At 46.7% G+C, this 25728-nt stretch overlaps 1 protein-coding gene across 11 annotated transcripts in view; it reads right to left on the bottom strand.

Moving 5' to 3' along the window:
* REEP1 (receptor accessory protein 1) overlaps nt 1-25728 on the bottom strand; it is a 129424-nt gene that overhangs the window by 14636 nt on the left and 89060 nt on the right. For 7 of the 11 annotated variants that reach the window (XM_043468739.1, XM_043468745.1, XM_043468743.1 and 4 more), the window contains exons 5-6: nt 23303-23416; nt 3187-3364 (exon numbers count right to left, since the gene is read on the bottom strand). In XM_043468739.1, coding sequence (XP_043324674.1) covers nt 3187-3364; nt 23303-23416 — 292 coding nt within the window. Of the gene's footprint in view, nt 1-3186; nt 3365-11065; nt 11251-23302; nt 23417-25728 lie in introns of all 11 variants that reach the window. The other 4 variants (XR_006269437.1, XR_006269439.1, XR_006269438.1 and 1 more) reach the window with 1 other exon arrangement.

The raw sequence follows: 25728 nt of genomic DNA on the forward strand, positions 1-25728 counted from the left end.
CCACGGCCAAGGGCAGGCAGTGAGGAGAGTGCATTTTGTTGCAGTGCAGCAGGCTCTCTGGTTCTCCGTGAACACCACTTGCTCAGCCTGCAGACCTACAACCAGAGTGCTCCCCTGCTTTCCGGGGCATCATGGAGCATGGAGGAGGGCAGGGCCAGGAAGACAAATCAGCCCAAGTCCATTTCCATCGAGTGCTGGCCTGGGAAAATGTTCAAAGCCCAGGGGATGCCCCCATCGCCTTCTCTTTTTTAACTGAAGTACAGTTGACTTATAATATTTAGTTTCAGGTGTACAACACAGTGATTCAATATTTTTTATAGATCATACTCCATATAAAGATGTTATAAGTAACATTGGTAAGACTATTGGTGGTCTAGCGGATAAGACTCTGTGCGTCCACTGCACTGGACATGGATTCGATCCTGGTCAGGGAATTAAGATCCCACATGCCACGTAGGGTGACCAAAAAGGAAAAGAAAAATCTCACATAATATTGGCTACATTCCTGCACTGTACACGGCATCCTTGTAACCTATTTTATATGCAGCAGTTTGTAGCTCTTAATTCTCCTCACCCACTTTACCCTCCCCCAACCTTCTCCTCTCTGGCCACCAGCAGTCTCTTCTCAGTACCTATGAATCTGTTTCTATTTCATTATACTCATTTATTTTTTAGATTCCACATATAAGTAAATATATACAGTATTTGTCTTTCTCTGACTTATTTCAATAAGCATAATACCATCCAGGTCCATCCATGTTGCTGCAAATGGCAAAATTTCATTCCTTTTTATGACTGAGCAACATCCATCTCATTTTAGATCCTACCAGACCTCTCTTTTTCCCAATTTTGAAGCTGCTGCAAATAATCCGCCAAAGGGAGGAGTAGGCAGGAGGCCTGGATTCTGGTCCTGTGTGGCCTTGGCACAGTATGTGACCTCTCTGAGCCTACTTCCTCTGCTAAGTTTGCCTCTATAGTGACAACAGAGAGAGAAAGGGACTGCAGGGCCACCTAGACTCACTTCCTGGCCAACGCAGGAACTTGGTACATGATAACTCTGGTTTGGGCCCTTCCAATGTCAGGGATCTCAATACTTCACAAGGCAACCCATTTCCATCCTGGACACTTTAATATTAAAGTGCTTTTCTAGGTAAGTTAGACAGCAACAAGAACAGTAATAGCAGCTACTACTTAGAGTGCCAGACATGAACCTAGGCATCTTCACGTGGATTATTTCATTTGAATCCTCATGACAACTCTGCACATGGGGCTAGTCATTCCGTGTGTTCAGATAAGGACACTGTGGTGCAGAGAGGATAAAGCGCTTGCCCTGGCCACACAGCTGGTAAACGGCTGCCCCCTCAGAACTCTACCCTACTGGTTTTAGCTCTGCCCACTGAGCCTCACAGAATCGGGACCCTTTATCAAGTCAAAGTGATAGCTTTCATTTGAGGCTCTGTAGCCCAGAAACTGATCAAGGGTGGAGGCTTGCATGTCTAGGAGCCCAGGAGGTCAGAGGCCAAAGATGCTCAAGGAAACCTGATGGCCAGTGGATGAGTGGATAGAAGGTGCTGACCCGGGAGTCGGGGGCCACAGGAGAATGTCACCAGCAGGCGCAAACCTGATGACAGCTACCTTCCCTGGGCCTTTGTCTCTTCATTGGTAAAATCAGAGGGTGAGATTGAGTGATCCCCAAGATCCCTTCCTGCCTGGCCTTTAGGGATTCCATACTAAGTTCTCCTGGCTCAGGGACAGGGTTTCCCTACCCGAGGTGGATCTCACCCCCATGGCCAAGCCTCCATCTCCCCAACCCTCGTAGGGCTAAAACATCTCTCTTCCAACAGAAAAGCCACAATCTTCAATCCTAGGTAGAGGGGACATTCCCGAGAGGGGAGGAAACTGGAGGATGCCAGGCCTGGCTCTGAGCTGGTCTCCTTTTCTGGGCAGGGAGCACACGCTGTCATTCCCAGGGCAGCCATGAAGCTCCTCTTTCCCATCCATGTCTTAGACCCTCAAGTTGTGTGGGCCTGGAAGGACCCCATGCTCAGGACTCTAAGATGCCCCCTGCAGGCTGCATCTCACAGCACACGACCCAGGTCTAAGTGACCTGGACATCCCTGTTTATACATTTAAGGGCAGGTGAGCCACCTGGCACACATCACAGCCAGAGATTGCCACAGTGGCCCCACATCCACCCCCAGGCTCAATGTCCCATCAAGCGAGAGGGGCGGAGGTGGAGATTCAGAACCATGCCCTGCAGCCCGCCCCCTCCCCATCAACCCTCAGCTGGCAGCAGGAGTGCTCAGCCCTGTAACCTCCCCTAGGAAGAGTCTGGGGAGCCAGAAGTCCTGGCCGGTTCCCTAACCCTCCAGTCCCCGACCCCAGCCTCCACAAACCAGAAACCCATTGATGGATCAGAAGTCGGTGGGTCCCAAATGTGGCTGCACCTTGACAGCATCAAGTATCAGGGTTTCATCCTCAACAAACTGAATCCCCTGGGGGTGGGCCCAGGACTCTACATATTTAATAATAAGGTCCCATGTCAATTCTGGCACAGGGACCCCTCTCTACCAGGCAGACACGGAGGCAGAGGTATGGTTTCATACAACCCTGGCCTCCACAGGAATTAGATCTCAGGGCTAGTGTGGCCTTGGCACGTGGTGGCCCATGGTGAGGTTTATGGTGGGGGCACAAGGAAGGAAGAGATGGTAGAATGAGAGGACAGGAAACACCATGTCAAGAAAAGGGACCATGGGAGCCGTAAGCCCTGGGTGTGGGGGGGAGACACTCAGGTGCTCATGACAGGTGAGCCCTCCTGGGAGCATGCGGACAGAGGAAGGAAAGAGAGAAAGCTGCCTTGGCTGAGGGCAGCTGGGCCAGTCACCTCTAGGCTTTGTCTGTGTACCACTATTCAACCACCCTCAACACCCTCCCAACCCAGATAATCAGATGGAGGAAGCAGGACCCTCGGTGTAGGTGACCTAACTCTGCCCCCATCAGAGTACCTAAGGCCAGCTTCCCATCCTGGCCTGAGTGGCACTCAGTCCCTTGGCTGACCTGAATGGCCTGATGGGCGTCTGTGTGAGTGCTGAGTCCTTGGGGAAAGGGTGCTAGGGTGGCCTGGGCCTCTCACTAGGGAAGCAAGGCCTAGGAGGTGGGAAAGAAGGGAAGTGAAGTGATACTTACCTGAGCTGCCAGCGCTCTCAGAAGCACTCCTGGACATCTTAGGCTGGCCGTGCTTGCCGCTGGCCCGCCCAGGGCCCGGTGGAGGTGGGCCCGAGGGAGCAGGGGCGCCGTCTCCCCTGATGGTGGAGAGATCCTGCATGCTGAAGCTCCGGAGTCGCTCCGATAAGGCACCTTGTCCCTGGACACAACACAGGAGGGACACCTGTCAGAGGCCTGCCCCATGGGCCAGGGGCAGCGTGGGGGACACACACAGAGGGGGCACCCATCAGAGGCCTGCCCCACAAGCCAGGGGGAGCTGCAGGGGATTCTGACAGTGAGCACAGGAGAGACCAAGCCCCTGGAAGGACTCCGCACAGGCAGTTTCCCTGCGTACTTTTGGGAAACACAGAGGGGAACCAGGCCCAGAATGTCCCAGGGCCTCCTATAGGCTCAGCCATTGTGTCTCTGCCTCCTGACTCTCCTCTCCTTCAGATGCCCCCACAATAAAGCAGGGTCTCAGCCAGGCCCAGGGTGGAGGACACTACCATTGCCTTCAGTCCCTACTCTCCAGGGCTTCTCTGTGGCTTCTCCAGCTTTACAGAAATAAAAATCCTTATATAGCTACATTTTTCTCAATCATCAGGACACAGGAATCTGACCAGAAGATCAGAACTTAATAATCTGTATGTGCTCAGTCCTTAGTCTTTTCAAAGGAAATCAAATGCAGACAATATTTTTTAAATGTATGACAACAGCAATTTCTTTTATCTACTCATGTGACTGTCCATGAGTCAGACTGACTGCCACTGGTGCATCTGAGCTTCATAAAATAGCCAAAGGTAATGAATCAGGAAGGAAAAAGATGCTATTAAAAAAATAGTAACATACATGCAACAAAACCCTGCTGACTGTAACCATTTCTGTCTTGCCTGCTCAGTGGCTTCAGTTGTATCCGACTCTTTGCAACATTGTGGACCCTAGACTGCCAGGCTCCTCTGTCCTTGGGATTCTCCAGGCAAGAACTGGAGTGGGTTGCCATGCCCTCCTCCAGGGATCTTCCCAACCCAGGGATCGAGCCTGCCTCTCCTGCGTCTTCTGCATCAAAGGTGGATTCTTTATCACTTAGCCACCAGGGAAGCCCTTTACTGTCCTGAGGGAGCCACAGACATCATCTCAGGCAGAAACTGTTCTTTTGTTTAGGAAAGCAAGATCGATCCATTATACTTATGAAAGGGAAGGGCCTTGTTGTCTGGATGAGAGACTCTGTCATTGTGAAAAGGATTGTAAGGCAGGCACAGGGACAATGGCGTCTTAGGTGCACCTGGGGGGCTGGAGGACAGACTCCTGTTTGCAGAAAAGGAAACCTGAGGTGGGAGGGGCTGGTAGGAGACTGGGGTTATTGAGGATTGGGTTGGGACCTGAAACAAGACATGACAGGCAGACTTCCCTGGTGGTTTGATTAAGAATCTGCCTTGTAATGCGGGTTCCATCACTGGTGGGGGAACTAAGATTCTATACATGGCGGAGCAACTAAGCCCCAGCAACAGCAACTAGTCTGTGTGCAAGAACTAGAGAGTCCATGTGCCACAAAGAAAGATCCCGTGTGATGCAATGTCTCCTGGAAACTAACAACAACACAAAGAAAACTATTTAAGTAATCAGATACATACACAATTAGAATATGAAATCCAGGCAAAGGGTGTTTGGAGGGCATTATATGAAAAAGGTGGGCTTTCTACGTAGCTCTAGTGGTAAAGAACCCACCTGCCAATGCAGGAGACATAAGACATATGGATTTGCTCTGGGTTGGGAAGATACCCTGGAGGAGGGCATGGCAACCCACTGGAATATTTTTGCTTGGAGAATCCCATGGACAAAGGAGTCTGGTGGGCTATGGTCCATAGATTTGCAAAGAGTCGGACATGACTGAAACAACTTAGCATGCATGCACGTATGAAAAAGGCAGAAATTGTCCTGGTTGCCTCAGATATTGCCCTGGGATGATGGTGGGCAAGGGGTTTGAGGCTTAACCTACCAGATATGATGACTTGGTAGTCTTTGCCAAGAAAATGAGGGTAGGACCGGCTGCCCAGTATAAACCTCTCCAAATCTATCAGTTAATGACCCATGATATTTCTACTCAGAAACATTCACAATGACATCTAGAATTTAGAAGAAATGAGACTAAAGAACAAAAACTGATCCTGAAAAGAGGGAGGAAATATTCTGATAATTATAATGGACTAATTCAATATTAGGTTAGCATTCAGGAAAACTACTTATAAATTTGCTCTTTCATTCATTCTTCCATTTATTCCTTTATCTATTTCACAAAGATTTATCAAGGATTGGCTATGGGCAAGACACTGTGCTAGGTGTTACTAGGAAGTACCAAAAATACAGCTTGATTTCTGACAAAATGTAAATAGACAAATGGACAAATAACCATTTAGAAGTGCCATACCAGAAGCTACAGAAACTGAAGATTAAGAACCACACAGTAGAGAATGGACATAGGAACACAGCGGGGGAAGGGGAGGGTGGGACAAATTGGGAGATTGGGATTGCCATATATACACTGCTGCTGCTGCTGCTAAGTCACTTCAGTCGTGTCTGACTGTGCGACCCCATAGACGGCAGCCCACCAGGCTCCCCCGTCCCTGGGATTCTCCAGGCAAGAACACTGGGGTGGGTTGTCATTTCCTTCTCCAACGCATGAAAGTGAAAAGTGAAAGTGAAGTCATTCAGTTGTGTCTGACTCTTCACGACCCCATGGACTGCAGCCTACCAGGCTCTTCCGTCCATGGGATTTTCCAGGCAAGAGGTCTGGAGTAGGGTGCCATTGCCTTCTCCCATATAGACAGTACCATGTGTATATTCTCTGGGAGCTCAGACGGTGAAGAATCTGCCCACAATGCAGGAGACCCAGGTTTGATCCCTGGGTCGGGAACATCACCTGGAGAAGGGAATGGCTACCCACTCCAGTATTCTTGCCTGGAGCATCCCATGGACACAGGAGCCTGGTGGGCTACAGTCCACGGGGTCCCAAAGAACTGGACACAACTATGTGACTGACACTACACGTGTAAGTAGATAGCCAGTGGGGACCTGCTGTGTGGCCGAGGGAGCTCAGTTTGGTGCTCTGTGACAACCTGGAGGGGTGGGATGGGGGTCAGGTGGAAGGTAGGTGCAAGAATGAGGGCATGTATGTATTCATGTAGCAGATTCACTTCGCTGTACAGCAGAAACTAACATGATATTGTAGAGCAATTATACTCCAATAATAAATGAATAAACCACAGCTCTAGAGTCAGACCTGGATTCAGTCCTATCACTTACAGCTGGGTGACCTGAGCCTATCATCTGTACAACAGCATCCATGTGGCAGGTGGGTGGGAGGAGTAAATGGGATGATGGCATAAACCGTCCATGACAGAGCCCAGCGTGTAGTAAGTGGTCCCAAAACGTCAACTATGATGATGGTTAACATATTACTCTAGCTACCTGAGACAAACAAGTTGCTCCTAAAATAAAAAACAGAAAGATCAGGTACTTCCCTGGTGGTCCAATGGTTAAGAGTCTATGCTTCTCATACAGGGAGTGTGGGTTCAATCCCTGGTCGGGGAACCAAAATCCCACATGCCACACAGTGTGGCCAAAAACAAATTAATAAATAAAATATAAATTTTTTAAAAATGAGAAAACTCCAAATGCATTTGACCACAGTGAGATAGACTGTTAACTGACCATCCAAAAGCCATCCTCAATCCCATTCTCAAAATGGTGAGAAAAAACAGATTTCCCAAACTCCCTCCTACCTACTATGCATGGCCATGTGATGCAGTTCTGGACAATGGGAGGTAAGGGGGAACCTGCTAAGGGATTTCTGGGAGAGATATTTTCTCTCTCTGACATGCAGAAGGAGAAAGGCCTGACCCTGCTCCCTGCTTTCTGCCTCTGAGTGTGGGAACTGCCATTTTGTGACAAAAAGACTCACCAAGACATTCACCCGGAGCCTTGGCATCACTAAGACACGGGGATACTGAGTGTCCACTTACTCCTAGACGTCTTTTGAATGATGTGCATCAATTATAAGACATATATTTTTTTCACCTCTGAAATTAGGGTGAGTCGTACGATCGCTTGCCTTATTCTTGTCGTCACTGCTTACACACGAATGCACTCGGTCGTTATTCCCGAAGGCAGGACCAGACAAAGGAAACTCTAGACTGTTCACTGTTAACAAACCAAGACCTACTGGAAGAAGGATTATGAGCCCAGGTTGTTTAAAACACATTCCATTGACACCTTCTAGTAAGATGCAGGAAGTGGCAGAATGGGAAACAGCAACATGGATGAACATCTCAGAGACAAAATATCTGCATCACTAGTACTCGAGAGAGCACAGAAAGTGATGTGGCTTCATCATATACGGATACTGATAAGTGGTTCAAAAGAATCTTAGAAAGACTTCAACCAATTTATTGTGTCTATAGCTTCCCTTTACTGCATGTATGCAAGTGACACACAGAAGAAATCTAAAGACTCCAAGAAAGCCGTTTTAATAAGAAGAAGTAGAGGAGTTCCCTGGTGTGTGTGTCAGCCACTCAGTCGTGTCCGACTCTTTGCAACCCCATGGACTGTAGCCCACCAGGCTCCTCTGTCCATGGGGTTCTCCAGGCAAGAATACGGGAGTGGGTTGCCATTCCCTTCTCCGGGGATCTCCCCGACCCAGAGGTCAAACCTGGGTCTCCCACACTGTGGGCAGATTCTTTACTGAATAAGCCACCCGGGAAGCCCCAGTTATACCATGTTAATGGCCAAATAGTTACATTTGTGAAAGTGCCTGCTGAAAGGTTACAGGGTTTCTTTTACTTATTGATTTTAAAATTATGTATTTATTTATTATTTTGGGCTGCATCAGGTCTTAGTTGCAGCCTGTGAGCTTCTCAGTAGTTGTGACACAGGGACTTAGTTACCCCGTGGCATCCGTGATCTTAGTTCCCCCACCAGGAACTGAACTCGAATTCCCTGCATTGGAAGGTGGATTCTTAACCACTGGATCATTTAATCACAGGTAAGTCCCATTACAGGATTTCTTTTAAAACAACTGTGTCAGGGTTCCCCAGTGGTTTGGTGGTTAAGAATCGACCTTGCAATTCAAGGGACACTGGTTCCACCCCTGGTCTGGGAAGATCCCACATGCAACTAAGACTGTGTGTCACAGCTACTGAGCTCACACACTGCAACGACTGAAGCCGGTGTACCTAGAGCCTGTGCTCAGCAACAAGGAGCCCACACCCAACAAGTGAAGAGTAACCCCCACTCACTGCAACTACAGAAAGCCCAAGCACTGCAATGACGACCCACCGCAGCCAAAAAATAAAATAAATAAATCTTAAAAACAAAACAAAACAGTGCCAGAGGAGGGCGGGGGCAGAGGAGTAGGACTGACTTTTCACCTGATGCCCTCTTTTGTACTTTTAGAATTGTGTACAATGAACATGTATCACCTTTCACATAATAAATCATTACAGTTGCATTTCCAGTAACACCCACAGCACTCTTCCATGACCACCCTGCGGACCCCAATCTGTGAATATGAGTCTTGCATGATGCTGACAAATGCCATCTAGACTGAAAAAACAACATGGAATTATTTAAAACAAATGAGAAAAAAGGAGGAAGAAGTGGTTTCTCCAGAAATTGCCATGTACTCACCCTCCAGCCTTGAGAGCCTGGTCTCAACTCTTGCTTGGGGGACCCCAACCCATCAACTTGGTCCTGCTCAGCCTTGCAACCTCATTGGGAAGTTAAAGGGTTGAGTAAGATTCCCTTCTGGAGTTCCCAACTGGAAAATTTTAACTTCAAGAATCTATGGCCTTCTCCTCTACAGTTGATTATGTGGCTCTGATCGCAACCCTGAGACTTTCCAGAGTAATTTGAAAATCTCTAGAATAAACGTTGGGCCTCCCAAGGTACTTCTGAGGAAAGGTAAATAAAATTCTAGGGTGGGTGTCTTTAAATTCTTGTATCAATTTCCTTCCCAGCCAACACCAAGTTTAGAATATGAACCATAGGAAAAGCTGGGAAGTCTGGAGCCCTTTCATGAGCCAAGGTCAGCCTACTTCAGGCACATTGCGAGCACCTGCCCCAGGATTGTCACACCACAGGTCTGCACTGCCTTCAGCATCTCACGCCTGGAAGAACCTCCCCGTGGCCCAATATCATGGGACCAGAAAGGGAGACGTAGTCGGCCTTCCATGAAAACGAGTCTCCTATTTGTATTCTGTCCTACTTGGAGCTCTTTATTTCCCACCGTATTATAAGCATGCTCTACCCGGTCTTGTTGCAGCTGCTTGTTCACACGCTGTTTGTCTGAACAGACTCAACCTTACGTTTTTCCTGGCATGTTGATAGCATGTGGCCCAGTGGCTCTCTCAGCTCCTTAAAACACCAGAAATCCCACATAAGTATCTTGGGGGCGAGGAAGGGAAATCTATTCCTGATTATTTAAATTTTTTTTTTTTCCTGGCTAAAACTCAGAAAACTGAACTTTAAGAGGTAAACTGTGTCACTGAATTTTCTATTAATCTGAGATCTTTATTTTTGTGTGTGTGTGTTTCAATTTTATTGATGTACTTTTTCCATTTGTATTTTTTAATTTATTTAATTTACTTATTTGACTGTGTCCAATCTCATTTGCGGCACGTGGGATCTTCCTTGGGTCATTCTGGATCTTCCACCGCAGCACTTGAACTCTAGTCGTGGTGCGCCGGCTTAGTTGCCCTGTGGCATGTGGGATCTTAGTTACCCAATCAGGGATCGAACCCAAGTCCCCTGCATTGCAAGGCGGATTCTTAACCACTGGACCACCAGAGAAGTCCCTCCATTTGTACTTCATTACTACATTTTTCTAATTTTGTAGATGGATTCAAGATATAAACCTTAGGTGCTTACAAGTACTTTCACATACATATTTATACCTAACACGTACTGTAATTTTTTTTTTTTAATTTTAAAAGACTTTTTTATAATTATTTTTTACTGGAGTATGATTGATTTACAGTGTTGGAAATCTGAGATCTTTAATTCCTAATTCTTTCCCTAATTTGTAAGGAATAAGAAATCCATGTAGCCAACACACACCAAATTCTCTATGTTTTAATGCTTTTCTTAGTCGGGGGAGCAAGTGTGTTCCTGGGAAAACCCACCAGACCTCTAGTAATCTGATATTCTAGGTAAAAAATTGACCACTAATAGAACACCTGCCATTACAGCCCAGAGAGCCCCGATTTAACATAGTCACTAAGTCTGGCTGCAGGCCCTTGAGGAGGTCCTCTTTTCTGGAGGGACACAGTGGGGAAGGGACACCAGGACTCCCATGGAGGGGGCTCTAGCAGGGCATAAAGTTTAGCACACCTCACCTCACACCATATCTAAGGCCTGTGACTGATGACAATGAGAATGAAGTCAGAAGGCTGCAGTGAGTCAGTCAGTTGACAACAAAGCCGCCAGCAGTAACCACAATTCCCACTGGCAATTCAAAGAGCGTGAGTGCTTCCTTCTAGATTCCCATGGGGTACGCACCTCATTGACACAGTTAGCCTCTACAGCTACACATGCTCCACACCAAGCCCGAGCAGGCTCCTTCTCGGCATGCTGGATGAAGGCAGGGGCCTGCGTTTGTGCCACAGAAGTGGGTTATCAAACAAAAGAGAAAGAATCCTTCCCACCATAGCATCAACGGTAGCATCAATCATCAAATCCAATTCACTCTCCAGGCATGAAACAAACAAACAAACAAAAACAAATAAGTTAATCGCATGTTAGATGCCACCACGTTAACACAATAAGAGGCTCTGGGCGGAGGCTGACCCCGGCTCTGGGATTAACGCACATGGACACACACGGGTGTCGGCAGGAGAGACACCGGGCTTGGATCCAGACCATGGCTGGTAGGCAGAGGTGGCTACTGGCCTCTCTCCCCGACTGGATCAGTTCGAAGTTAGTCACACCTCTCAACGGGGTTACCTGCCCTTCTCTGAGGTCCAAAGAGGAGACAAAAGGAAAAAGTCGAGCCACCTGATAAAGGGGAAAAGAAAAAAAAGCCATGGGCACCAAGCCTATGAAATGGGTTGAAGGGCACCATTCTGTTGCCCTGGCCTCAGACTCACTCATTCACTCATGTCTTCATTCCTTCATTCACCACCAATGCTGATAGTGTTCCAGAAGCTCTGAGGGAAGCCCGGTGGAAGAAAACAGAAATGAATATGAATCAAGACACGGTTCCTGCTTCCACTATTCTTGCCTGGAGAATCCCATGGACAGAGGAGCCTGGCGAGCTATAGTCCATGGGGTCACAAAGAGTCAGACACAGTTGAGCAACTAACACTTTCCTGCTTCTAAGGGCCTCACAGTCTGGCCAGGCATCAAGACACAAACGCAAACAAGACAGCAAAGGACAGATGACAAAACACATGACAGACGTTCAAGGCACAGAGAGAAAGAGAGCAGTGTGGGCAGGAACACCCAGAGAGGCTTCGTCCAAGAGTTCAAACTTGAGTTAGAGATGAGGGCTGCAGCATCACAGAGAGGAGGGATGCAGCATCAGAGAGAGGAGGGATATTGTGGCCGGAGAGTTGTCGGAGCCAAGGTGTGAGAGAGGAAAACCTGGATTTGGGAAACTGAGATTGAACCGATCAGAGAAGGGGCTCAGGTGCCTGGTGAGCAGCAGGAGGTAAGTCTGGAAAAACTGTGCTTTGTCTAAACCTGGACTTCGATGAGAGTGCCACTGACGGTTTCTGAGTGGTGATCCAAGTGAATAAGTGGGATTTTAGAGTCACTTCCATGGTGGCTCAGATGGTAAAGAATCTGCCTGCAATGCAGGAGACACGAGTTTGATCCCTGGGTTGGAAAGATCCCCTGGGGAAGGGAATGGCAACCCACTCCAGTATTCTTGCCTGGAGAATCCCCATGTGCAGAGGAGCCTGGTAGGCTACAGTCCAAAGGGTCACAAAGAGTCAGACATGACTGAGTGACTAACACTTAAGAGTCATGTGAATATTCCAGATATACTGTGTGCCCCCAGGGAGAATGGCCCCTGGTGTGTGCTCTGTCTTTCTTTCTCAAGTTGGATCCAGGCACATGGATGTCTGCAGGAAAGACTGAAGTGCGGGACTTCCCTGGTGGTCCAAAGGTTAAGACTCCAAGCTTCTACAGCCGGGGATGCAGGTTCCATCTGTAGTCTGATAGCTAAGATCCCACATACCTCATGGCCAAGAAACCGAAACATAAAACAGAAACATTTTGTAACAAATTGTACAGAAATATTGTAACAAATTCAATAAAAACTTTAAAAAATGGTCCACATCAGGAAAAAAAAAAAAAAAAGGGACTAGCAGTGCCCTTAAGGGGAGATGAAGTGCAAAATGAACATTAGCTCTGGTGACGGAAGGCTGGTTTGGAGCACTGGCTGGATCTGAGGTGCCCACAATAGCTGCTGAGGAGATGAGGAGAGGGATGGGAAATGAGGACATTATGCAGGACAATGACAGTGCACGAATGAGCAGAGTCCCTATAAACCAGAGCTGGGCCTGGTCCTCTGAGCCAGGCCAGCACCCAGGTGGTGGGCTTTCAGGGTCACCAGGAAGGACTCCAGCTGTCCCAGCCCTCACATGCAGAAGGCCACCATTGAGACCCATCCAGAAGCCCTGTTTGGTCCTTGGAGAGATCAGACCCTGAAGGAGCTTTGTGTGAGGCAGATCCCTGTTCCAGGATCTAATTTCTTTTTTCTGTTTTTTTATTGAAGTATAGTTGATTTACAATGTAATATTAGGACACTGTGGTGCTGGAGAAGACTCTTGAAGTCCCTTGGACAGCAGGAGATCAAATCAGTCCACCCTAAAGGAAATCAATCCTGAATATTCATTGGAAGGACTGATGCTGAAGCTCTAATATGTTGGCCACTTGATGGGAAGAGCTGACTCATTGGAAAAGACTCTGATGCTGGCGAAGACTGAGGGAAGGAGGAGAAAGGGGCAACAGAATGGCATCATTGACTCAATGGACATGAGTTTGAGCAAACTCCGGAGATAGCGAAGGACAGGGAAAGCCTGGTGTGCTGCAGACGATGAGGTCGCAGAGTTGAACATGACTTAGCGACTGAAAAACCAATTAGGACACAGTGATAAAGCTTTAGAGAATCTATCTTCAGTATCTTTTTAAAAAGTTAATTAATTCATTTCTCTTTGGCTGAGCTGGGTCGTCATTGCTGCACTTGGGCTTTCTCTAGTTGTGGCTAGTCAGGGCTACTCTCGAGTTGCGGTACTCAGGCTTCTTATTGTGACGGCCTCTCTTGTTGCAGAGCACAGGCTCTATGCACATGATCCCCAGTAGTGGTGGCAGGCATGCTCAGTTGCCTTGCGGTACGTGGGATCCTACTGGACCAAGGATTTGAACCCATGTCCCCTGCACTGGCTGGTGAACGCTTAACCACTGGACCACCAGAAAAGTCCCTACCTTTAATGTCTTAAGGTAACTTGTGACCTACTGCCCAGGATTTAAGTGTAGCCCCAAGCCTTGCCTGAAAAACTGACAGACAACCTTAAAAGTACCCAGGGTTGGTTCTAGAATTCTCAGTGGCAGACTGGCATCTCTCAGGCCCTCAGTCCTGGGTCCTCCTGGCCAGGGGGTGAGATCCAAGCAGAATGTGGTTAAGGAAGCATTGGTCTGGGGTGTGTGGAGGGGAGGGGGCTGTGGGGGTGTCTGGAGTGATGCAGGAACAAGTGACTGGCAACTAGAGTCTCACTCTCAGCCTAGCTGGGCATCTAACAGCTGTGTGACCCTCGGCAGCTGCTCGGCCCTAGGATCTCTGTCTCCTCCCCTGTGCAGTGAGGGGCTACAGATGGCGGCATCTAAGGCTCTTGTTCTAGTCACTCACAGGGTGACATTCTTCTCTCTCTCTCTCTCTCTCTCTCTCTCGGTGGGGGCATGGGGGCAGGGGCTCACGTGTTATACAGAAGCTGCTGCCCAGGCACTGCCCGCCTCAAAGCTGAACAGGTGGCAGAAGTCGAGCCCAGAGTTAAGAGGGACCTGAAGCCCAGGGTGGGGGAGTGTCTCTCGCAGGCCACTCAGCACAGGCAAGGTGGACAGAGCACGGGCAACGCCCAGCTCACGCCACCACACCCAGAGAAAAGACGGGATTGTAAATCACACTGTGATGCCAGCGTCAGACTTGTTTCTTTTATTTGATTCATCAGTGAGTGAAGATCATAATCAACCTCAGGGTGTAAATGGACACAGGAGGAGTGACCGACAGGCAGCCTCCACATGAGCTCTGCATCCTAAGAAGTCTCTGGACATCGCCTCATGACTATTTTGTGGCAGAAACCATCATCATGCACATTTTGCAAGTGAAGAGACTGAGGCTTACAGAGATGCAATAGCAAGCGGAGGAACTGAGGTTTGTTGGAGGTTTTTTTTGCCTCACAGCATGTGGGATATTAGTCCCCTGACCAGGGATCGAACACACACTCCCTGTATCAGAAGCAAGGAATCCTAACCACTGGACCACAAGCGAAGTCTTGGAGCTGGGATTTCTAACCTGGGCCTGCTCATTTTCAAAGCCCACACTTGATACTAAGCATTGTTCTTCTGGCTGTGACAGCTAAAAACAGGTACAACCGTCCTTCATTCCTTACTATTTATTGTGTAACTAGTAGGGATGCAGACAAGACATGGCTATAACTACGGCAAGAGGGCCACTGGGGGACCATGAATCGAGAGACTGGTTTCACCAGGAATGTGAGGAGGCAGCTGTGGAGGATGTGGCTCTTGATTTTGAAGGGTGGATAGGATTTCAAGCAGTTGGGACAGAGGCAGATGAAGAATCAGCATCAGAAGAGGTAGGAAAGAGAAAACTCTGGAAATAGCATGTTAGTCACTCAGTCATGTCCGACTCTTTGCAACTCCATGAACTGTAGCCCGCCGGACTCCTCTGTCCATGGAATTCTCCAGGCAAGAACACTGGAAAGGGTAGCCATTCCCTTCTCCAGGGGACCTTCCCAACCCAGGGATCAAGCCCAGATCTCCCGCATCATAGGCAGGTTCTTTACCATCTGAATCACCAGGCAACACCATATGGAGTCGCTGTTGCTAGATAAGCACGGGAGGTGGCGCTGTAAATACAGTACAAGAGCCAGGAGCAACTAGACAGGGAGGCAGGGATCAGTACCGGAAAGCACAGGCCTCAAACAGGGAGAGTGGCAGTAACACTTGAGTAGCTACTGCGGTAGTCCAAGCTAGAAGGGAGGCTGATGGGAAGAGGGGAAGGAAGGGAGGAAGGAAGGAAGGGATGTCAGATGGGCAGGTCTTGAAGAGAAAGTCAGAGGAAGAGCATCAAAGATGGCTAAGATTTAGAGCTTGGGGACCAGAGAGGATGGTGATTTCATTATCATCAGAAAGCTGGGACACAAGAGGAGGGGCAGATTTGGAGTTAGGAACCTGGTACTAATGGCCCAGGAAAGAGGGAGATGTTCAGAGAACCAGTAATGCTGGACTTGAGACCTGGGAGAGGAGCTGATTTGGGAGCCAGGAGCATCAGGTGACAACTGAAGGCGAGGAAAGGATGAGTTGGCCCTGGAGGGGCAAAGGAGCAAGCTGGGGTCCTGGAGAATCCAAACACAAGGGAGTTAGGGGAGGGGGCAGGGAGAGACATATGGCCACTGATCATAATTGCAGGCAAATTGCCTGAGCTTTGGCTGGCAAGTCAGCAAAGTGTGAAAGCAGGCCTGAACCAGGGGAGAAGATGAAGAAGCAAAAGCTCCATCATGGGCAGTGCTGTAAGTTGAGTCTCTATACCCCTGTTTTCCTGGTGAACGTTATATACAAAGGCCTCAAAGGGCTGAGCAGGTGAGGGAGATGGTAGAGACATGAGTCAAGGAGGACGAGGCGACCATCCTCCTCCATGGAGGCTGTGGTGCCATCCCCACAGCCACTCATGGTGATCCTAAAAGTGGTTTCTCAGACCTCCTAGGTTCAACCACGCTCAGAGTGGTCCTCAGAGGCCAGGCAGGCACATGGGCATCTCTTCTTCCACTGCCACCCTTGGTGCATCCAGCACCATCACCCCCACAGGCCAACTTGGAGCAGAGGTGGGGCAAGTGACATCAGATCAGTAACTCTTTCTGTTACTGTGGAGTGCCGGCCCTTCCACTGACTTGTGAGGCTGGGTCTCTTCCTTGTTTTAATCCACCAGGAGTGGATTCCAAACAGAAATCCGGAGAGAAAGGGCATTGGGTAACAAAGGCGAGCATGGCAGAACCACAGTGAACAAGGTTTACTTGGTTCTGTTTCAGCTTGTTTTTTTGGCAACAAGCTCCAGTGCAGGCTGATTTGTTGGGGAGACTAGAGGGCAGGGAATACTTCCAAATTTTTTCAGTGGGTTGTCCATATGGTTTAGATAATCTTGGTGTTTAAACGGTTGCCATAGTGAATTCTAAACATTAATTTTATGTCACACAGTCCTTGGCTGAAACAGAAAGAGGGCTAACCTGACGTAAGTGAGCACAGAGGCTGGGAAATGTTGCTCTGAGGGGTGAAGGGACAAGCACGAAGCTTCCTGGAGTCCCTGGGTTCGGCAGACACAAGGGTGTGAAGCCATGCAAGGGAGACACGGGAACCTGGAGGGGCCAGCAGTCTTTTCTTCTTCCTTGGAAAGCATGCCTTCCAAGCATGAGTGGATATAGGGAGATGTTATAAAAAGAGAATCAATATTTAATTGATATAATTAATTAAATGGGTTAAATATAATTAAATCTGATTAACTGTAATTAATCTGACAGATTATAAACAGGTAGGTTTTTTTTTTTTTTTTTGTCTTTTGGGTTTTTGCTAGAAAAAAAACAAAGGCAAACAACTCCAGTCTGGTCAGAAATCTCAAATCACTAGGCTTATGAACTTTCCAGAATTAGCTTCTGGCTCCAAAAATAAAGTTCCATGGTCATTTGAAAGCAGCATTTTATTCAAGCAAGATTTTCAGAGAAAGCAATGATGGATAAAAAATAAGGATCGGAGGCAGACAACTTTAAAAAAAAATTATGGTGAATTGTTCCATAGAGTTTATTTTTAAAGCAAAAAAGAAGGGGAATTTTTTTTTTTTTTTCCAATGAATGGGAAGACACTGTAATTTATCTCTCTGTGACTGTGCCTGGCTATTTGGATACTAGGGCTATAGCCAAGGCTTGGCTATACCCTGGTGGCCGCTGACCATAATTGCAGGCAAAGTGCCTGAGCTTTGCCTGACAAGTCAGCAAAGTGTAAAAGCAGGGCTGGACCAGGGGAGAAGGTGAAGAAGCAAAAGTTCCACCATGGGCAATGCTGTAGGCTGAGTCTCCATGCCCTTCTTTTCCTGGTACACCTCACATACAAAAGCCCAAAGGGCTGAGCAGGTGAGGGAGGGAGAGGCCTTGGTTAAAGCAGAGCACTGTAGGTAAGAAGATGGAAATAAGGCAAAGGAGAACCCAAGAGGCATAACAGAGGTCTTGGTGCAGTGCTGTCCAGGAGAACTTCCTGTGACGGTGGAACATCCTATACCTGTGTCAGTTACTAGCCACACTGGCTGCTGAGGACTTAAAAGGGGGTTAGTAAAGGCTGAGGAATTGAATATTAAAACTTAATAATTTCAAATAATCTAAGTAGCCACATGTGGCAAGTGGCTACCATTTTGAACAGAGGATTGGAGGTCTCAAAAAGTTTATTCTTCAGATCGATTTAATGAGTGTAAAACAACAAACAAGATGGCAGTGTTGGTTTTTTCCTAAATGAGGAACAAGGGAAAAGAAACCAGAGCCACTCATCACCAGGAGCTCACAAACTAACAGGAAATATCCGATTCTAGGGAGCAAAGAATCCACAGGCAATCTGGGACAGAAGCATCCCTCACGCAGAGTGCCAGCTTTACTGAGGGTAGCTGACTTGAACAGCTGACTCTAATAACATTATTGGCACTGCTGGAACTGTTCTAGGATAGGATTTCCAGAGGAAGTAAAATGACATTATTTTCCAAGTTATGAGACAAGTAAAAAACAAGATTGGTTTACCAGGCCAGAGAACCGGGCAGGTGGAAGAGACGGAGGGTATAGTTCAAATGTCAAGGGGAGTGAGGGGGCCTGGATATCTCACAGTCTTAAATTTTTTTTTTTTTTAGTGAAAAGTGTTTATTAGGAGGAAAAGACTACAGTTCGTGTGGATAGACACATGGGCAGAGCCAGAGAGAGTCACTAAAACTCTTACTCAATGTTTTTTTCTCACGATGGTTTCTCCTCATGTGAGAATGTATTTTGCTTAACTAATTAATTTCTCCATTCCCTTTTCCAGGGGATCTTCCTGACCCAGGAATCAAACCCAGGTCTTTCACGTTGCAGGCAGATTCTTTGCTGTCTCAGCATACCAGGGAAACCCAATGAATTTCTAGAGAATTATTTTTAAAAAGAGAGCTTTCCAATTCTAGTCTTAAAAAGATGTGGGGCTCAATATTCCCTCCAGGTGGAATTACTGACTGGGAAATATTAATAGCTAACATCTAAGTTCAGAACCAACCAGGAGACGAGGGACACTTAGAAAGAAGGTACTAGAGAAGTGTGTTCCCAGGAAGGAGAGAGAGCAGCTGTCATTGAAAGCAAAGATGCACTGCTACTTCCCAGGAACAAGGACTAAACCTTAGGGAAAACTGGGGGATGTGTTGGGGTTAATAGGTCTGGAGAGACATTTCCAATGTGCAATATTTTTATTTTAGATTTTCTAGTTCTAAGGTAAAACATCAATAGCAACTTAAATTCGTACAGTGACAGGCCCTATTTTCTTGGGCTCCAAAATCACTGCTGACAGTGACTGTAGCCATGAAATTAAAATTCGCTTGCTTCTTGGAAGAAAAGCTATGACAAACCTAGACAGCATATTAAAAAGCAAAGACACCACCTTTCTGACAAAGGTCCATATAGTCAAAGCTATGGTTTTTCCAGTAGTCATGTACGGATGTGAGAGTTGGACCACGACAAAGGGTGAGGGCCAAAGAATTGCTGCTTTCAAACTGTGGTGCTGGAGAAGACTCTTGAGAGTCCCTTGGACTGCAAGGAGATCAAACCGGTCAATCCTAAAAGAAATCAACCCTGAATATTCATTGGAAGGACGAATGCTGAAGCTCCAATACTTTGGCCACCTGATATGAAGAGCTGACTCACTGGAAAAAGACCCTGATGCTGGGAAAGATTGAAGGCAGGAGGAGAACCGGGCAACAGAGGATGAGATGGCTGGATGGCATCACTGACTCAATGAGCTGGAGCAAACTCCTGGAAACTGGACAGGGAAGCCGGGTGTGCTGCAGTCCATGGGGTCTCAAAGAGTTGGACATGACTGAGCAACTGAACAAATGGTTTACAAACCTTCTTCACACTTCATGATTATTTGCAAAAACCCTGCAAACATTTTTTTTTTTTTTTGAGAAACGGCTCAGGGCTCAAAGTTACAAGGAAAAAGAATGAACTAAAAGTGTAGGTAAAAGACTTTTCATTCCTCCAGTTAAGCTCTGCAGTTCCTCTTGGAGAAGCATCAAAGGATGGAAAAGATATCAGATGAGGAAGAAGCGCCCTCCTCACCTGGTCACCTGGGCCCAGGCCCTCTTCAATCTGTCTGAACTCAGAGAGGCTCTCAGGCACCTCACCCTGTGTTCTGCATCTGTTGAGCTAAATGCAGTAGGTATTTAGAGTGAGAATTGATTTGTCAGTTGAAGGTGTTTTCGTAAAGGAGACAGGCAGGGTCCAGGAGATGTAAAATGGGGCCACGAGCAATGCAACCATAAATTCCAGTTTGCTTGGAACAGACCTAGTTTATGCCTGTTGTCCTAGCATAATAATTAGAGCACCCTTTCACTCTCAGATGTGTCCTGTCTGCATATTATATTATATGGTCACCCTAGCCTCCGGGACTTGACATGGTGTCTTTTTTTTTCCCCCCACAAAATTGGTTTGACTGTTGCCCTGGGGTCATTGACAAGGTTGTTCTGGACTCAGCTTTCTCATTCTCAAGGTTAATGCTTCTAAGGGGCTAAATCTGCATCCCAGGAATGTTAAAGAAGTTAATTGTTTTAACCCTAATCACCTGTGGTTTATGGCTCTACATGGGGTGTCAGGCAGTGACCCGTAATGAGCTCGCTGTTTGAAAATCACCTGGGGAACTTGTTAAAAATAGAGATGCAAGGGCCCATGGCCTGAAATTCTGATTCAGCACATCTGAGAATCTATTTAAAAACGAGAAACAAAGCTTCCCAGGTGGTTTGAACATTGAAGCCAGATTTGAACCCACTGATGAGTCATCATTCTTCAACCGCTGGCTGGAGTGGTCCCTTGTTGCTATGGAAACCACTGATCTACCCCTCAGCCAGACTGAATTTTCCTATTTTTTTTTTAAGTACACATCTGTTTAAAAAATAGAGGACATTATTTTAGGGAGAGAAGAGTATTTTCTCTGTTAAGACATTTAGAGAGGAAAAGCAAAGCTCCTAAGAGGCAGAAAAATTTCTAGTCTGAAACCAAATTCAGCAGAAAGCAGGCGTCCCTCACTACTTTAGCAAGACAAGAACCAGTGAGCAGTTATTTTCTGAAGCAAGTTTCAGACTGTCTGGAGCATCCTTCAGGTTAGCTGTAAGGTACCCGGCTGGAGGCTTGGGCTCACGGGCTTCCCCGGTGGTCAGAGGGGCTGATGGTGACCAGCCAAGATGGTATCAAGACTCAGGAGACTCCGGCTGGACAGGGACCTGGAAAAGGATGGCCCTACAGAATTACCATCAGAATATAATTTACACACACGGCTGAGTGGCCGCGCGGCCTGCACTGAGCCACTCTGATAAACATACCACACTGATGCTCTATGTTTGAGCTGAGGAAAGAGCAGTAATCAGTCCTTTAGGTGAAGAAGCAGAGAAGATGGGGTGGAGGAGGGGGCCTGGAAGAAGGCTTCTATAAACCTCAAGTGGCCAAGCTGGCCTGATCAATTCAGAATTTAGCAATTCCGAGTTCTCTTTTCTTTCAGCTTAAACACAAAAGCATAAAACAATTGTATCTCAAATAGAATGATCTTGGAATTCACTGCTCTTTGTAAATTCTGATATATCTGAAGATAAAGCAGCAGAATTTCCCCTCTAAAGATACTCCCTGGGATTCGCTGCTTTGCCAGCAACTATTGTAGTAAGGTAGACAGGGACCCTCCAGGTACCAGCTGTAGAAGCAGCGAGACACTTCACTACGATTCTGTATTACATAAGCAGTGGTCCTTCTCTGAAACAGGAATCATTCCCTTTTGGTTCTCTTATCTCCCTGCCAACCTATGTCTTCAGAACTCCCTGACTTTATGTGGATGGTACTTTTCACACACTCAGCCCCGTGTGCTATATCTTTCTCCCAGAAATGCTCCTAAAGTGCTTCTCCCTGGGCCTAGAAAACCCAGCTCAGTCCCTTGACCCAACTCACTGTCCACACACTCCATTCCACCATCCACTGGAAGCTCATGGAGCACTAAGATCAGTATTCAAAGTCCTTTTCCAAATCCTTTCAAAGCTCTACCCTCTCCTTCCCCGAAACTCTCACATCACCATCTAGGACTCATAGCTTCTCTTTGCAAATACAACTCACCTCCCAACCACGGGGTCTCCCCAGACATAAGCATAACTATTTTTTCTCCATCCTCCAACTGTAGACCCCTACTCTACATCCGAGTTTGGGGGAAGTGATTTTTACATGGGCCATCTGCTGAATTTGCTCTACAAGTAAACGTCTACTAATTACATTTTTCAGGGTTGAGCACATGATAAGAAACTGACACAACGACAAAGAGAATGTGATGGAAGAAGAAGCTGGGAAGGAACACAGAGGGCCTTTGAACAGGGCTGGGTGGAAAAGAGAAGGAAGTAATGACTTACATCACAATATCCCACAGATTTGTGTTTATTTCAAACCTCCTCTACTGTATGACATTTGTTTTTCTCTTTCTGACTTACTTCACTCTATATAACAGGATCTAGGTTCACCCACCTCACTACAACTGACTCAAATTCATTTTTTATGGCCGAGTAATATTCCCCTGTATATATCCACCACATCTTCTTTATCCGTTCATCTGTTGATGGACATCTAGGTTGCATCCATGTCCTGGCCATTGTAAACAGTACTACGATGAACACTGGAGTACATGTATCTTTTAGAATTGTGGTTTTTTCAGGGTATATGCCCAGTAGTGGGGTTGCTGGGTCATAATGAATATATATGAAATCTAGAAAAATGGTATTGATGAACTGATTTACAAGGAAGAAATGGAGATGAAGATGCAGAGAATGGACTTGTGGACACAGAGGGGTAGGGAAAGAGTAGGATGAATGGAGAAGGTAGCATCAATATATATATACACACACACACTATCATGTGTAAAATGGATAGCTGGTGAGAAGTCACTGTATAACGTAGGGAGCCCAGTCTGGTGCACGATGACCTATAAGGGTGAGATGGGGAGAGGGGAGGCAGGCTCTAGAGGAAGGGAATATATGTATAATCATGGCTGATTCAAGTTGTATGGCAGAAACCAACACAACACTGTAAAAAAAAATTTTTTTTAAACACTCTTCTACTCTAGTTACTGCTACTACACATATTGTCCTCCACATTTAAACCACTCAACTTATTCTAGGACCCTGGGTTCCTTCCCCTGGATCTTCAGGGTCATGTGAGCCTGGAGTGCACCTGCTCACTCAGGTAAGTCTCTGCACCTGTCTATTTAGGTGACTCTCCCAGTGCATGCTGGGAAATTGCAAAGAAGTGCCCCGTCGCCTCCCCTCCCCTCTTCTCTGTGTCCAAGGTTTATGCTTCAAGTAACTTAGAAATTCTTAACATGAGAACCACAGGTGAGCTTCAGGGGCTCTGGGAACCTCCCGGTATTGCATAGATCATTTGCATGTGTGTGTGTGCACAAGCATGCAGTTTTCTGAGGGTAATATTCACCCTTTATCCCCTCAGATTTTCAAGGGTACCCCAGCTATACTTAGCCTGTTGGGATGAGTTACAGCCATGGTGGTCAGGTCCTGGCACGGTACCTTGGAAGCAGCCATCACCGCTGCCGTGGCCGCCACGTTCAAGCCTCGCTTCCCAAAGTGCACAAGGGCATCGTAACTTCGGTCTTTCGCTTGGACCAGGCAATCATCAATTTCCTGTCAAAGGAAAGCAGACACTCTGAGTTGGAAGGCCCAAATAAACCTCTTTTCTTTCTCCCCTCTCCTGAGCGCTGAGCTTGGCAGCTTGCTCCATCACTGATTCTCGCTGGCACTGCCACTAATTGTCAGAGCTGGGTGAGTGCTTAGCCTCTACACATGGTTCTGTCTTCTGAGAAATGAGGACAGTGGTGGCACCTAACCTGTGGAGCATGATGAGAACTCATTGTTGTTGTTTAGTTACTAAGTCCTCTCTGACTCTTGTGACCCCAAGGACTGTAGCCCACCAGGCTCCTCTGTCCATAGGATTTCCCAGGCAAGAATACTGGAGTGGGTTGCCATTTCTTTCTCCAGGAGATTGTCCCAACCCAGGGATCGAACCTGTATCTCCTGCATTGGCAGGCATATTCTTTACTGCTGAGCCACCGCGGAAACCCCACGACAAGGACTACATGCGTTCATTCCAGGAAAGCACCTGAACAGTGGTTGGTTTCAAAAACCAAGAACCATTGTCATCTTCCTTATCTCAAGTAGGTAAAGCCCCAGGATCTCTGAAATTCTATTATTTCATAGCAATTTCAGACAATATCCAAATGCCTCCTCATGTGTATATCGATGGGAGAAATCAGAATGCAGAAAGAGACAGGGGATATTTTTGTTGATAGAGGAGATCATTTTACAGATAATTAAATAAAAACAGAAATCAGAAGTCAACTACAAGGTAAAGGTGAGGTGGGAGAGAGGACTGAGGTCTACTTAGGGACCAAGAACAAGTAAAAGATTGGTTTAGTTAAAATTTGGGTCAATACTGGCTCATTCTTTTTGTTGTGTTTGGGTTGCTGTTGTCATTGTTTTAAGAAAACAGCCACTCTATAATCATAGGAGCAGAGTTCAGTCAATGACACTTGGCCTCTGTCTCATCTGAAGTTCAGCACATTGGTGCACTTCCTTCACTTTGAGGCACACAGGTGGGCATTCGACCCCCTGCCTGGTCCTTGTTTAAAATTCCTCAGGAAGTCACAACACTTAGTTTCCATTGTGACCCCTGGCTGACTCTGGATGTGATTCTTGGCAGCTCTTAAGAGTCAGTCACATTCGTGTCAATGGAAATGACATTAGCGGCTTCAGGGTTAAGTCCAGTGTTTAGAGAAAGGGAAGTAGGAAGAGTAGAGATTTGATAATGAGGTGGAGGTAGGGATTACTGTTTCTCAAATTTTACCCTCTGAGACAGTAAATGTTGTGTCCTAGTTCCTAAAGGGCATCTCAGAAATGGCTACAGTAACCTGTACTGGAGTACCTCCAACTGATGTACTCAAAGCCTTGCCCTGGAAATCCAAAGTGTCCAACTTTCAGAAGCAACAGAAACGAATATATCAAGCCGCCTATAGTGAAAAAGTTGGCTTAAAGCTCAACATTCAGAAAACTAAGATCATGGCATCTGGTCACATCAATTCATGGCAAATAGATGGAGAAACAGTGGACTTTATTTTTTGGGGCTCCAAAATTGCTGCAGATGGTGACTGCAGCCATGAAATAAAAAGATGCTTGCTCCTTGGAACAAAAGTTATGACAAACCTAGACAGCATATTAAAAAGCAGAGACATTATTTTGTCAACAACAGTCCATCTAGTCAAGGCTATGGTTTTTCCAGTGGTCATGTATGGATGTGAGAGTTGGACTATAAAGAAAGCTGAGTGCCAAAGAATTGATGCTTTTGAACTGTAGTATTGAAGAAGACTCTTGAGAGTCTCTTGGACTGCAAGGAGATCCAACCAGTCCATCCTAAAGGAAATCAGTTCTGAATGTTCATTGGAAGGACTGACATTGAAGCTGAAACTCCAATACTTTGGCCACCTGATGCGAAGAGCTGACTCATTTGAAAAGACTCTGATGCTGGGAAAGATTGAAGGCGAGAGAAGACAGGGACGATGGAGGATGAGATGGTTGGATGGCATCACTGACTCAATAGACATTAGTCTGAGTAAACTCTGGGAGTTGGTGATGGACAGGGAGGCCTGGTGTGCTGCAGTCCACGGGGTCTCAAAGAATTGGACACGACTGAGCAAATGAACTGAACTGAACTGATAGCACTCTTAATTCATATGGTAGAATCTCACTACACAACCAGTTCGGAAAGTCATATAATATCATTAACGAACTATAGAATGCTGGACCCAATAATCCCACTCTCAAGAATTTATTCTAAGACAAGTAGTCAATAGAAGTTGACTGTATACTATGTGTGGTGATGTTTGTGGGTCCTTATGAAGAACAAGTAGAAAAGATGGTATGCAAACATGTTTAAGATTTCA

This window comes from Cervus canadensis, chromosome 5 (genome assembly GCF_019320065.1).
Source record: "Cervus canadensis isolate Bull #8, Minnesota chromosome 5, ASM1932006v1, whole genome shotgun sequence".
Lineage (NCBI taxonomy): Eukaryota > Metazoa > Chordata > Mammalia > Artiodactyla > Cervidae > Cervus > Cervus canadensis.